Consider the following 14,562-nt stretch of genomic DNA (forward strand, 5'->3'; position numbering starts at 1 on the left):
AATAGACAGACACATTCATTAAGTATTCTCAGTTTTGGAGAAGTAATAAATACCTATTATTTTAAAAATGTAGCCTCTCCAAACCTTTTCCCCCAAATGACAGATACTAACTCATCTGTTTGTCATGAATCTAACTTTAACAAAACTTTCTTTTCCTTGAATCTATCGACAAAAGTTGATGCACTTTGCATATTTTGACCTCTTAAATAACAAATGCAAAACAAATGTAAATGTGGCTCCACTTTTAATGTATTTTTGCATGGTACAGAACAATTTGCTGAAACATGCATGGGCATATTTGTGTTTCATTAAAATCCATATTTGAGATAGAGCTTGCCCTTGGACATGTTATTGCTGACTTTTTGTTGAATTATAGGAAATTAGGGAAATAGAAGCTGATAATGCTACATTCCAGAGAGGCTGTAGGAGAGCCATTGCTCAGGAGTATTTTGAAAAGATAAGATGTAGCTGGAGTCTCCCTGAGCAACTACGATGAGGTCATACAATTAAAGTCAGCAAACTTCTGCACAAATATTTTGTAACTACTTCCAACTTTTACTAAATATTTTCTTGTCTATATAACATTTGCCACATTATGGCCAAAAGAAATAGTGGCAGATAACTTATTTCAAATGCAATTGTGATCAGTTCTTTGAATACATCTATTAGCTTTCAGAAACATTCTGCTGATCTCACACACTGCTAGTGGTACCATGAATTCCATGCATGGCTTTTGGTAGCTTCCCGGTTTTGTTCAGTGGACAAAAAATACAATGCCGAAGATCTGGGTGTGTCATAATCCTGAGGACATCTGATAAACGAAGTAAGGTTAAGGTGGTTGTTAGTTGTGAAATAGTTCCTCTGCTACTTCGGTCAGGTTTGTTTTTGATGTTGACCCTCGGAATTAAGGAAGTGTTTCTAATTCTCTTTCAACAACTAGCAATCGTGGACCTCAGGTCAAACTCACTGTAAGCACTGCCAGATAAAAGAGTGTTAAGTCAGACTTTACAATGAGCAAAAGGAAGAGGGGCTTTCCAGATGGGAAAAATTGGAGACAGAGCTTTCTGAAGGATGCCTGGGCACCAACCCTACTTTCTTCCTCTTCATGAGCCTGTGGCCTTGCTGTGGCTGTATTTGGCTTGAGGTCCAAATGTATCCAAAAGATCACTGGTCAGTCATGATATTTCTAGTTAAGGGCAAAGATTGTTAGTATAGAGTATGTAAGTCCCTAGCCCCTGCCCCCCTCCACCAAAAAAAAAAAAAAGATGGAGATCTTGTAAAGGATTATTGAGTTTTTCATTTTGACAGTACTATGTATTGCAAAGAAAGTATCATTCCTTGCTTCTGTCTCCCAATATAAATGAATGTGGGGCCACTGGACACCTAGCTGAGGGACGTGGCCTCTGCTTCTGCTTTGGGTAACTACCTCACATTCCCCACAATTCAGATACCTTGGCTCAGTGCATTGGGATCTTCATCTAACCTTACAGTAGACATTCATATGTCCTCTTCTTGTCAAATTTCAGGCCGCCTGAAATGATGCAGGAACAATGCAGATCTGTTAAATTGTCGACTTGATTGATTAGAAAAAAATAAAAGGCATAAAAACAGATTTCTTATCGTAGTTTTAAATTATTTATTTAAAAACTACTTAAAAGCTTTATTCATTTAAAATTTTTATTTACTTAAAGTTACCAAAATGCAACCTGAATATCAAGGCCTGAAATGCATTAATTACAAGTCCCTATAATTAAGATAACATTTTTCTCTTGCATGTTGAAGTATCCTCTCCCCAATCCATACTGCTGTGTAGCCATGGCCACACTTACTTTCTCCATTTTAGATCAAAGAATGATGCATTTTGAATATAGCTGACAATAATTGCTTTTGAGATACATTTGATCTCATCCTGTTTTATGGCCAAAAGTACTTTTTTCATGGTTATGTGAATTCTTAGGAGGAAGTAAACTTTGTGAGTCACTATGTTAAGTCAAACTAGAAAAATAAAGTTGACTAAACCTAGCAAAAGCCCCCACTATGAACTGCTTGTTAACATTATTCAAATTTCCTCCTCTTCAGTAGAATCTATGATTATCTAAATTATGTTTCATGCCAGGCAGGGAGAATAGATAATAAATTCATATTATGTACTTAACTATAACAAGACAACATTCAGATTTGTGAATAATTGAGAAAGAATATTTTATAAAATGAATCTTTTATATCATGGCATCTATCTGTAGAAAGTCTGATGTACACAAGAATAAATATTAATGTCTACAGAAAATTATAACTAAAAGTTTCCCTTATATTTCCCTTTCTAATATATTGCTATTGCAGTTTAAAATATGTTGGACCAATTTTACTCTATTCAAATGGCTGGAGGACCTTAGTATCATTGCTAAATGTTTTTTACTTTTCTCACTTTTTAAGGAAGAGTTGCAAAATCCTGTATCTAGGTTTTTCAGTCAACTGTGGTGAGATTCAGATGTATGTATGTGAGGTTGCACAACTGTCCTCAAAAGCATGGTCACTAGCCTTGCCTTGGGGTGATAACAGCTACCACTGTCCCATCCACCCACTGTGTTGCACTATGCTTCTGTGGAGGCTGTACTGGTTAAAACTAAAGCAAATCAATCCACAATATTCCTTTTTCTAGAACAAAAAACATCTGAATAGTCCTTGGGTCAATGTACAGGGTCTTATGCATCTTTGTTGGAATTCTATTTTCTCTTTTTACATATGGTAAGGAGTTGACACAAATAATCAATAATATCCTTTACAGATCTGATTTGATGTGGTTCTGTATTAAGTTTACTGTATTGAATTTAAAAAGCCGAGTTCATGGTTTTTCATTTCCTCTGAGTCAGTGAGATTCATGCCATATCTTGGTCACAATCCCTATCCTTCACCCCACTTATTTGCTACAAATGTCCACAAATATGGGTAGATGGAATAATATTTTATGTGCTATGACAAACATTACATAGTTTGCATAGTAATAGTTTGGCTAGCAATGACTTCCTAAAGATGAGAAATTGTATTCATTTGTTTTCATTGTTAGTTCAGCACCTGTTTCTAGAGCATCCCTATTTGTACCCAGACATTTATGTCTATTCCAGGGTGCAAGAGATAGCTTCAGTCTCCCCAAACCACATGAACTAAGTAACCACAAAGCCTGGTCCCAGATTCTGGAAAAACAAAGCAAGACACAACAATTTTGGTCTTCTGGAAGTTGACAGACCTGTATCTGGAGATGGCTGCTTTGAAGGGGAGAAGCAGCAGCAAGACCCAGGGCAGCGTCTATATGTGAAAATCTGGGATAGCCAGCTCTATCATTGCAAGGCAATTTGTAAGCAAGTATTGTATCTTTGAAGGTCAGGAAAAGTAAATTTGACTTCTAGGACAAAAGAGAACCATTTGAGTTTGGATCGGGGCAGAAATGGCACTGCTTGTTTCAAGAGCACACATTATCATCTTCCAGGTGTCCAATCCAATGGTTGCAGCCACATATATGCAAATGCATATTAAAATATATTGGGCCATACATCTTTTGAACAAAGCATAGCTAGTCAATGCCAAAGACATTCTGTTTGTTTTGGAATGAATAAAACTTCTGATGCCCATATGGTAACCTTATGCTTTGAGAACTCTTCTATAGCTCAGTAAAATCTGAGCTGTCAGAGTAACTAAGTGATGGCAAATGAATAACTAAATGTATAGGGAAAGACTCCAGAAAAGAAATTTTGTATTTTATTTTTTCTAAATAACTCTTCCACAGATACGTTTGAGAAAGCTGTATGATCTAGTAAATAGAATACTCAAAACTCTAATATGGAAGTCACAGGTATGGGCCCTAGTTACCTCACTAAATGACTGGCATTAGGCAGATAACTTATCTGGTTCCAATGACTAAATATGAGAAATAGAAAATACATCGTTACCTTTCTATAATAGTCCACAACTATTGCAGCACAGCCAATGGGACAAAAAACCATCTCAACCAAATACCATCTCTTCAGGCAGAGAGAGTAGGAAACGGTATCCTCACTCCCCATCCCATCAATAAAAGAACTTGCAGCATTCCAGGAATAAACAAAGCCTAGCAACCCCACAATGTGTGGGGCAGAGCAGAGAGAAAGTTAGAGGGAAAGGCACGGAGACTGCATCTCACCCTCAATTGAATGGGAACCCACTGAAGTAACAACTGAGAATTTACGGGTTCATTTAAATGTCAAGGCCAGTAGTAAGTGAGGGCTGTTTCTGAGGCTGACATATTCTGAGCAGAATATGGTCTTGCTCTCCCTTTTCTGGGCACTTTTGTCCTCTGGATAGAATCCATTCTTGGGCAGGCTGAAGTCCTTCTCTCACGGTGGCAAGATGGATGTGCCAGGCAACCATCCTATCTACAGAGAGCCTGCCCAGTGAGAAGTTTTGGGATTAGTTCTGACTTGATGAATTTGGGTCTCATGTTTATCCCTGAATACATCTCTTTTGCTCAGGTGAGTGGATGTATTGACTGCCACACTTGGGTTTCTGTGACTGCACCTGGATTCAGGGATGGAGTGAGCCCTAAGTGAGGCCCATAAACAAGGGTGGAGGAGAGTGGTTCCTGCAAGGAAAGTCACGGTGATGACAAGGGGACAAATGCCGGATGGGCAGTAAATGGCAGCTGCCCAAATTTTATGCCTGAACCACTGGAAGGAATCTTCACCCTCACTGTGGGTATTAACGTAGGAGACAGTGATACTTAATGGCTAAATGCACGTAGAGCATTTGAAATCAGATTGTGGTCCGCATCTTGAAATGCTGCTTTTTAGCTGCATGACTGAGGGCAATTTCCAGACCTCTGTGCACCTCAACTTAATAATCTCTAAAGTGGAAAGAATACTGATTTCATAAAGTTGTCAAGAGGGCAAATTGATGTTATGCCTTTCAATTGTTTAGCATTTTTAGCACTAAATGAATGGTAAGTATTCTGCTTCTTCCCAAATGCCTCTGGCACCAGAATTTCTCACTGTGAATTCTTTCCATCCCACAAATAAACAGATAATTCCCATGTTATTTAATTTGTTCTGGTGCATAGAAATAAGAAAAGTTTAACAATCTTTTGATAAATCCAGCATAACATAGATAATCAAATTTATTAAATATAGCACCAATAAAAATCTACAGACCAATCTTCCTTGTAAGAGAAGGAGGAAGAATTCTAAATGAAACAGCAAATAAATTCAGCCATACATAAAGAGATTAGGAAACCATGACTAGTACTAGTTCCGCAATTGCTTTCAGGAATGCAAGCTCTGACTCACCTGCTCTGCTCTCGTCAGGGCTTCCTTCCACAAAGAGATGGCATCAGACAGGACAATCGAAGAGACACGAATGCACAAAATGTGATTTCTTATTTACAGTGCTCAGATACTCCAGCTGACAATCTCATCCCTACAAAATCTTATCCAACCTCATGGCTTTCAATATCCTCTATATGCTAGCAAATTCCAAATGCATATTTCCAAACTTGATAGTTCCCACAAACTCCAAACTTACCATCCACTACATAATAACATCTGTACCTGCAGTAGCCATCTCAGGAGCATGTCCACACAGAGCTCTTGATTTTAACCTTCCTTCAACCTTCCCCTTCTTGAAAAATGGCTCCATTGCTCACCAGGGGATAATGCCAATGACCCAAGAGTAATTCTTCATTCCTCTCTTTCCCTCACTCCCTGTTCAGAGCCAACTGAATTTCCTGTTGGTGTTGCCATCAAAATCTATTCCAAATCCAGCCACCTCTTCCCATCTTGACCGCCAACCTAATTTAAGCTAACAACATGCCTTGCCTGGTCTACTGCAACAGCCTTCAAATTGTTCTTTCTGCTTCCACACATGCCTTCTCCCAACCTCCACGTATGTTCTCCAGAGTAAATGCCTTTCTTTAAATAACAGCAGTCAGAGTAAATGTTGTAGGATACAAATGTAATTATAACAAAGCTTCCTCCTCACCCAAACACTTCAGTGGGTTCCCATTCAATTGAGGGTGAGATGCAGTCTCCGTGCCTTCCCCTCGAACTTCCTCTCTGCTCTGCCCCACACATTGCAGGGTTGCTGGGCTTTGTTTATTCCTGGAATGCTGCGATCTCTTTTATTGATGGGATGGGGAGTGAGGATACTGTTTCCTCCTCTCTCTGCCTGAAGTGTTCATTCCCAGACCTTCCATCCAGGTCTTTTATCACCTCCTCTCTGGGGAGGTCAGGCTGTCCTGACCACACTTTCTAATATAGCACCTCTCTCTACTTTACCTAGAATTATTTATTTCTTCACTTGTTCAGCTCTCCTCTTCCCCACTACAGCGTGATTCCCAAGATGACAGAAGCTTTGTCTTGTTCATTACTACAGTCATGCACCACATAACAACATTTAAGCCAACAGAGGACTGCGTGTACAATGGTGGTTCCAGAAGATTATAACGGAGTTGAAAAATTCCGAACACCTAGTGACATCAAAGCCATTGTAATGTCCTAACACAATTACTTAATTTTTTATGAATTTAGGGTAGCCTAAGGGTATGATGTTTATAAAGTCTATAGTAGGGTAATGTCCTAGGCCTTCACATTCACTCACCTCTCACTCACTGACTTACCCCGAGCAACTTCCAGTCCTGCAAGCTCCATTCATGGTAATTGCCCCACACACATATGACATTTTTCATCTTTTATACCCTATTTTTACTGTACTTTTTCTATGTTTAGCTACACAAATAATACATAATTACCATTGTATTACAACTGCCTACAGTATTCAGGACAGTAACGTATTATACAGATTTGTAGCCCGGGAGCAATAATAGACTATACCATACAGCCTAGGTGTGTAGCAGGCTATACCATCTAGGTTTGTGTAAGTGTACTCTATGATGTTTGCACAATAATGGAGTTGTCTATGGATTACTTTCTCACAGTGTATCCCCTATCCCTGTGATTAAGCAGTGCATGGCTGTAAATGCTGTGTGTTTAGAACAGTGCCTAGTTCATAAGACAAACAATAAGTGTGTGCTGGGGTATGGGAGGGAAGGAGGAAGAGAGGAAGGATAAAGAGGAAGGGAGTGAAGAAGGAAAAAGGAAAGAAAGGGAAGAGAGAGGGAGGGAGGGAGGGAAGAAGCAAGGAAGGATTTGAAATTCCACAGAGGAACTCAGTTTAGAGCTGAAGACAAAATCGTGAGGACTAGAGACTATTCCCATGATTCAACTGCGGCATCTGTGGCTTCTGTTTCCTCATTGTAACTAACAAGGGATTCTTGTTTGTAAAGCACTTTGAGTTCTTTATGTGGAAGACTTAAATTCAATGTATTGCATTGCTCCATTATTCTATTTGCTGCAATGCAAATACATCTCAGAATATTGAGTGGAGTAAGAAAAAGCACAGAAATATATTACTAGAATAAATTGAGCAAGGGAAGGGACAAGTATATGAAGGTGATCTGAATATTAAAGACAAAAAATTTAGTCTAAAAGATCAACTGCAAATTCAAGTGGAGAGAAACAAATGAATGGATTTGAAGAATGATTAGCCTGAAAGAATCTGGTGCTTTTTAACCAAGATGTTGTGAATTTTAAATGAAATAAATTCCAAATAGGCTTTACAAGGGACGAGCTCTGCTACAGGGATGATTCAGAAAGGATGTCTGGGTTGGTTTGCTCAGGGTCTATTTCTTTCTTATTGAATGGTCTTATTAAATATACAACAATGTTAATACATGCACATGTTTCTTAAAGCAGGAATTGTTCCCTTGATAATGAAGTGTGAGGGCCCACTTGGGAAAGGTATTAAAACCACCGCTCACTTTCGGGATGCCTCTAATACCAAAGCAAATGTCCAAGTGCTGCAGGAAAGCAGAAAGATGAACATTACAGCCTTCTACCTGATGAAAAGCTTTCCAACGTCAATCTAACTGCATGTGAAAAAAATTCTCACTTTCTTTTGAGGAGCTAAATGATTTGAATATAAATAAGCAACTCTTTCCGCCTGTCAGTTACCTCAAGAATATTTAGTGCTGTCTCCTTTAATGATTGCTCATTAAGATGAGTGCAAGTGAATGGATTTAATCAGGGTAATACGGGGTAATAATCATGTGAATTTCTCCACATCAGGTCTTGTCCCATCTGTTCCAAGCCATTTGTCCATGTAAAACTGTCAACGTTCCGAGCCACTGACTGACAGGTGAGGCCAGACATGTACGTTTTTCATCTGAGAGCCAGAAATTCTCTGATGTGCCCTTCTTACTAAGCAAACTGTTTAAAGACCTAAAAGAATTTTATACTCAGGACCATTGTTTTAAAAATTGTATTTGTTGTGTTGATTGTTAAAATATTTAGTTCACTCTTGCTTAGTGCAAGAGCATGACCAATATCTGTGGCTTGATTGATGCAGTGGAATCCTCAGAGGAAGGCTGGAGAACATGTCCGTAGAGGTCTCCACCCCAGCACTGAAAGGAGGCTCATTCAGGAAGCAAAAGGGGACATTAGTTTAGCAGTCACATGAATGCTGCACACCTGCAGACAGACATCTCTCATTCTTCCATCCTTCAGGGTAAGAAGAGTGAGTCTCAAGAGAGTGAGGAACGGTGAATCTTTGGCAGCCTCTGTGTGTGCTCATGGAAGAGACAGTGACAGGAATTATGTAATTTAAAAAATGTAGCACAAGCCTTACAAATTTTTATTTTTCACTCCGTGGATTCCCATGTCAGAAGACCTGTTCTACACAAAATAAAGCTCTCTATGAAGAATTGTCTCTGCTCTCCAAGTTAGTTCTAACAAAAGTTATAATAGAATATCTGAGAACCAAATGGCCCCTCAGGATACTAGAATCCAAAAGCCAAATAACATGCTAACAAATAGAATTGGACTCGTTATTTCTTTTAAGTCTTTGGTGCAATATGCATTATTTCTGCTAGTTTTCTGTCAGTGCTGAAAACTGTATTGCTATCCTAGACTCACGATGTGAACTTCTTTTTTTCACTTCCCCACTTTAGTGTTCTTGTTACTTTTTTTGCAATACTGAAATACCAGGACCTTGCTGAAGGCGCACACCACGGGATCAGTACATAAGTGTCATGGCAATATGACAGCAAACAGGGATGAACTCCATGCTAGTATTATGGCCTGTGTTCTCTAGGAAGAGAGAGCTAGAAAACAATGACTGTCTTTCAAAGTGGCTTGGTAATATTTACTTTTTTCTTCTGGTAATACTTATTTTTCTTTTCCTCCCTTTTATAATTGAGTCTGGTTATACTTCACAAACCCACCACATGTTAAACACTAAATGAATTAATGAATGAAGAGTGCTGAGGATGAGAAGAAAGCACAAATCTGCTTCACAGAGTGGAGTCTTGCAGGGCACGGGTGGGTTAACCAAGATTTGCAATAGAAAGGACAGGTGCAATGATAGACACTTGATTGAGAAACCAAGGAACTAGCAGTAACTGCTCTTCTGAGAGTTCTTGGCTTTCCTACAAGCGTACCTCATTTTATTTTATTGCACTTCACTTTATTGTGCTTTACAGATTTTTTTTTTTTTAAGGAGTTGAAGGTTTGTGGCAATTCGGTGTCAAGCAAGTTTATCGGGGTCATTTTTCCAACAGCGTGCGCTCTCTTCATGTCTCTGTCATATTTTGGTAATTCGTTCACTATCTGAAACTTTTTTATTATTTTTGTATCATTATGGTGATCTGTGATCAATGATCTTTGATGTTCCTATTGTAATTGTTTGGGGGACACCACCAACTGTGTCCAAACAAGATGGCAAACTTGATAGACAAATGTTGTGTGCATTCTGACTGACCCTCTACCTGGCTGTCCCATTGCACTCCTTCTCCTTGAGCCTCCCTATTCCCTGACTTGTAACAATATTAAAATGAGGCCAATTAATAACCCTAAAGTGGCCTTTGAGTGTTCAAGTGAAAGGAAGAGTTGCCTGTCTCTTATTTTAAATTAAAAGCTAGAAATGGTTAATCTTAGTGAGAAAGGCATGTTGAAAGCCATGATAGGCCAAATGCTTAAGTTGTGAATGCAAAGGAAAACTGTTTGAAGAAAATTAGAAGTGCTACCCCAGTGAACATTCAAGTGATAAGAAAATAAAATAGCCTTATTGCTGACATGAAGAAAGTATTGGGGCTCTGATACAAAATCAAACCAGCCACAACATTTCCTTAAGCCAAAGCCTAATCTAGAGCAAGACTCTAACTCTCGTCAATGGTATGAAGGCTGAGAGAGGTGAAAAAGCTGCAGAAGAAAAGTCTGAAGTTAGCAGAGGATAGATCATGAGGTTTAAGGAAAGAAGCCTTCTCTATAGCATGAAGGTACAAGGTAAAGCAGCAACTGCTTATGTAGAAGCTGCAGCAATTCAGAAGATTTAGCTAGGATCGGAGATTAGGGGAAGATGGCAGATAAAAGAAAGGCCTAATGTGCATCTTCCACATGGATGGCAGAACAGTGTATAGAGACTAACATCATGATCTTTTGCTCCAAGAACCACTGCAGGAACATGCCAGGAAAACCAAAATAATTCACAGATCCTTTGAAAGAAGTGGCTTGCTGCTGCGAATTCCACAAAACAGGCAACAAACTGTGAGTTCGCAAAGCATGATAGGGGGAAAACCTACCTTTGGACACGCATACTCGCTGGGGAATCTGAAAATCCAGATCACAGAAGAAGGATTTAACCCACCTGGGGATAAAGTGGATTTAGCGAGTTGTGCCAAATATAAAAGTAGAAGTAGCAGCGGGTAGTGCCGTGCATGCACTCCCAGTCTCCAGCTGGAGTCCAGGGAAGGCATCATTGACTCTATCTCACAGGGTCCCTTGGGGAAGGCAGCCAATGCAACTGGGGAGGGGTTGCAGGGTGAAGGAAGTTCCCATCAGAAATTGGTAATGGTCTTGACTGGGTACAAATTTTCTTGAGCAGAGTCTGGGGGGTGAGTGGGAGCTGCTGTAGGTATAAGCAAGCAAGCACAGGAGCTGCTGCCAATGGAGTGGGCAGTTGGAGAGGGGTTAGGTCTGAAAGTCATGCTTGCTTTCCCAGTGGGGTACCTCATGGTCTTGGGCAAGGTCTGAGTGGGGGCACTGCTGGAGTGAGACTGGCCTCACCAACTGTGTGGGAGCTGGGTCAGGCCTCTCGCTACTGGCTATCCCCCACTTCCCTGGTGAACTATATGATACAGCTGAGGTAGCCAAGATTCTCTCTGGAACATATACCCATTGGCCTGAGAGCCCCCTCCCCCACCCACATCCCCCACAGTGGCAGTATGGGATGTGTTTCCATTTGTTTGTGTCATAGACGATTTCTTTCAGCAGTGCTTTGTAGTTTTCCTTGCAGAGATCTTTCACCTCCTTGGTTAGGTATATTATTAAGTATTTGTAGTAGAGATGAAGAATTGAGTATCTTTGGCTAATTACTGTGGAGGAGCCGTTCTCCCAGCCATCTGAAGGTGTCTGATTCCATTATTTGCCTGTGATGACTTTGAAAGCTAGGTAAACCTGTAAAATGCAAAAGCCATCAATAAGAAGCAAATTGTTGCTAGAGTATCTCCTCCTTATTTGACTGTCTCAGAACTAAATTGAGAAAGCAGTGACATAAACAAATATATACAACCTTCCTGCCCCATGCCTTTATTCTTATCTTGTTCTCCAGAGGAATCCTGATCTAATTGAAGAATAGCGTGAATAACCCAATCGGTCCAAAGCTCTATAACTGCATTATTTTTTAAGTAAATAATTTTTTATTCCTAAAATGCTAGAGTCACACCTGATTATCTATTTTCTTCTTGCAGTGATACAATTTCTTCTTGGGACTTTCACAAATGGCATCATTGTGGTGGTGAATGGCATTGACTTGATCAAGCACAGAAAAATGGCTCCGCTGGATCTTCTTCTTTCTTGCCTGGCGGTTTCTAGAATTTTTCTGCAGTTGTTCATCTTCTACATTAATGTGGTTGTTATCTTCTTGATAGAATTCATCACGTGTTCTGCGAGTTGTGCATTTCTCGTATTTGTAAATGAATTGGAACTTTGGCTTGCCACATGGCTCGGCGTTTTCTACTGTGCCAAGGTTGCCAGCGTCCCTCACCCACTCTTCATCTGGTTGAAGATGAGGATATCCAAGTCAGTCCCGTGGATGATCCTGGGATCTCTGCTATATGTATCTATGATTTGTATTTTCCATATCAAATATACAGGGTTTATGGTCCCGTACTTCTTAAGGAACCTTTTCTTCCAAAATGCCACAATTCAAACAGAAGTTAAACAGGCTATACAGATTTTCTCTTTTGTTGCTGAGCTCTTAGTGCCATTACTTATCTTCCTTGTTGCTGTTCTGCTCTTGATTTTCTCTCTGGGGAGGCACACCCGGCAAATGAGAAACACAGTGGCTGGCAGCAGGGTTCCTGGCAGGGGTGCCCACATCAGCGCGTTGCTGTCCATCCTGTCCTTCCTGATCCTCTACATCTCCCACTACTTGATAAAAACTTTTCTCTCTTCTCTAAAGTTTCATGTCAAAAGGTTCGTCTTTCTGTTCTGCATCCTTGTGATTGGTACATACCCTTCTGGACACTCTCTCATCTTAATTTTAGGAAATCCTAAATTGAAACAAAATACAAAAAAGTTCCTCTGCCACAGTAAGTGCTGTCAGTGAGAGAGAACTTTGATCAGTTCATAGAACCCATGATTCAATGATTTACCCACGCCGGCCACACTTCCCTCAGCCAGACAAAGCAGCCTGTTCATAAATATACAACACATCCCCTTCAGGCTGTTTATCCAGCCTGAGGTATTTTTATGGATTTGCTACTTTTTCAAGCAGTTAAACTGATTTTGAAAGCACAACATATGTTGATGGATTACATCAATGTCAATATCCTGGTTGTGATATTGTACTATCATCTTGCAAGTTGTTACCATTGGGAAAACTGAGTAAATGATTCAGGGTCTTTCTGTATTCCTTCTTACAAATGCATTCGTATCTACAATTATTTCATAATTAAAAGTTTGGTGAAAAAGAAAAGCACATGTTTGAACTTGTGATATCGGAAGGACACATGAATGCTGTATGGTCCATGACTGTCTGACGCCTAGTCTTCGATGATTTATCCTGACCTTAACGAGCTGACTGTTCATTTCTAGTCTACCTGGATATTATTTCTGCTCTGTTTGTTGGAGTTGCAGGCAATGGAGCCATTCTTTCTCCTCAGATCACAAACGAAGCAAGGACAAGCAGGCCTTCTCCATCCTTATAAGCATATTCTACTACTTCATCCTGCCGAGAGTCTAGATGCCATGGTGACATGGCCAATCAACAGATAAAGGGGAAGACAGATGGAGGAGGAGGAGGAGTCGAGGGCTAAATGCCTGTTTTCCATTTCTCCTAGCTGTGCACTCGGAACAGACAATAACTTGCAAAGATGTTTTACTTTGTATTTGTGTGCCTGACTTTGAGACCCTTTCAACCAAGGGTGGAAATTTGGAACTCCTCCTGCATTGCATGTCTTCCCAATGAAGCAACATCAGTAGGTGGGTGGGGCTGGGGGTGTCTCCATCTGCTTGAAGTCACATATACATTTTCTCTTTGGTTGAGATTTTGAATACTAAGAGATAGATAGATAGATAGATAGATAGATAGATAGATAGATAGATAGACAGACAGATAGATAATTATGGAGATAGATATACTTATGTCTTTCCAAAACAGCTTCAGAACCATTTTGCTTCCAGACAAGTAAATGAAGTAAAAAATGTTCTTAAGCTTAGCTGTAACTTGTAGTTCAGGTGCGATGATGCAAAGTAGGTTTAGGTTTAGATTTGCCCATCACCAGTAATAGGAACCCAAATACAGCTTTTCTAACCCAAGCCACGCAGGCCTGGTTATAATACACAAATGGAGGATTTTGCTTCAGAAGATTCAGGGACATACTTATCTTCTTGGGCATGGGAACTAAACTCTGAGTGTACTCTCAACTTCCCATGGGTTTCACACTTCATTCCCCAAGGAGCAAAATGTCAGCCTCCATCTTCCTGCTATTTCATTTTCCCACATCCCACTAGGTAGGAAGGTTTGTAGCTAATCATGCACTCAGGAAGCCAACTGTGGGAAGATCAGTTGTATCCTGGATGTAATTATTGCTTCTGATTGGGGGAAAGGACAAAGAAAAGTCAGTTTTATTTGTCTCAAGTTCAGAGAATATCCTGTTCCTTGAATCTGTGATATGTGTACCTGAAAGAGTGGGAGCAATTTCAAACATTCAGGGAGAAATTTGTCATGATACAAGTCTCATGTGTTTTATTTTTCTTCTGATATTAAATTCTGATTCTATTTCATGCAACTCCTGCTTTAATAATGTTAGCTAATTAGATAAATATTAAGGATGACTAGGTTCGTATACTGTTATCAAGAAATGCTTTAAAAAGAATTCATAATAAAACAAACTATTCTAAAAACATTTTCATAGTCTACTTTCCTAGAAATATATTTCTTCCAGAAATGTTGCCTAGCTATTGAGTTGATGAGTATTGCATA

General features: G+C 39.7%; 1 protein-coding gene across 2 annotated transcripts; it reads left to right on the top strand.

Annotated features, from left to right (window-relative positions):
* The first annotated feature begins 7,293 nt into the window (after nucleotides 1–7,293).
* On the top strand, nucleotides 7,294–13,035 carry TAS2R1 (taste 2 receptor member 1). 2 transcript variants are annotated; one of them, XM_073014840.1, is made up of 2 exons: nucleotides 7,294–10,622; nucleotides 11,825–13,035. In XM_073014840.1, the coding sequence occupies exon 2, from the start codon at nucleotides 11,905–11,907 to the stop codon at nucleotides 12,682–12,684; it is 780 nt and encodes a 259-aa protein (XP_072870941.1). In that variant the 5' UTR covers nucleotides 7,294–10,622; nucleotides 11,825–11,904; the 3' UTR covers nucleotides 12,685–13,035. The 2 variants fall into 2 exon arrangements, with proteins under 2 accessions (XP_072870941.1, XP_072870940.1); XM_073014839.1 differs by having other exon boundaries at nucleotides 7,294–8,217; nucleotides 10,525–13,035.
* Nucleotides 13,036–14,562: the final 1,527 nt, after the last annotated feature.

This window comes from Chlorocebus sabaeus, chromosome 4, assembly GCF_047675955.1.
Source record: "Chlorocebus sabaeus isolate Y175 chromosome 4, mChlSab1.0.hap1, whole genome shotgun sequence".
NCBI lineage: Eukaryota > Metazoa > Chordata > Mammalia > Primates > Cercopithecidae > Chlorocebus > Chlorocebus sabaeus.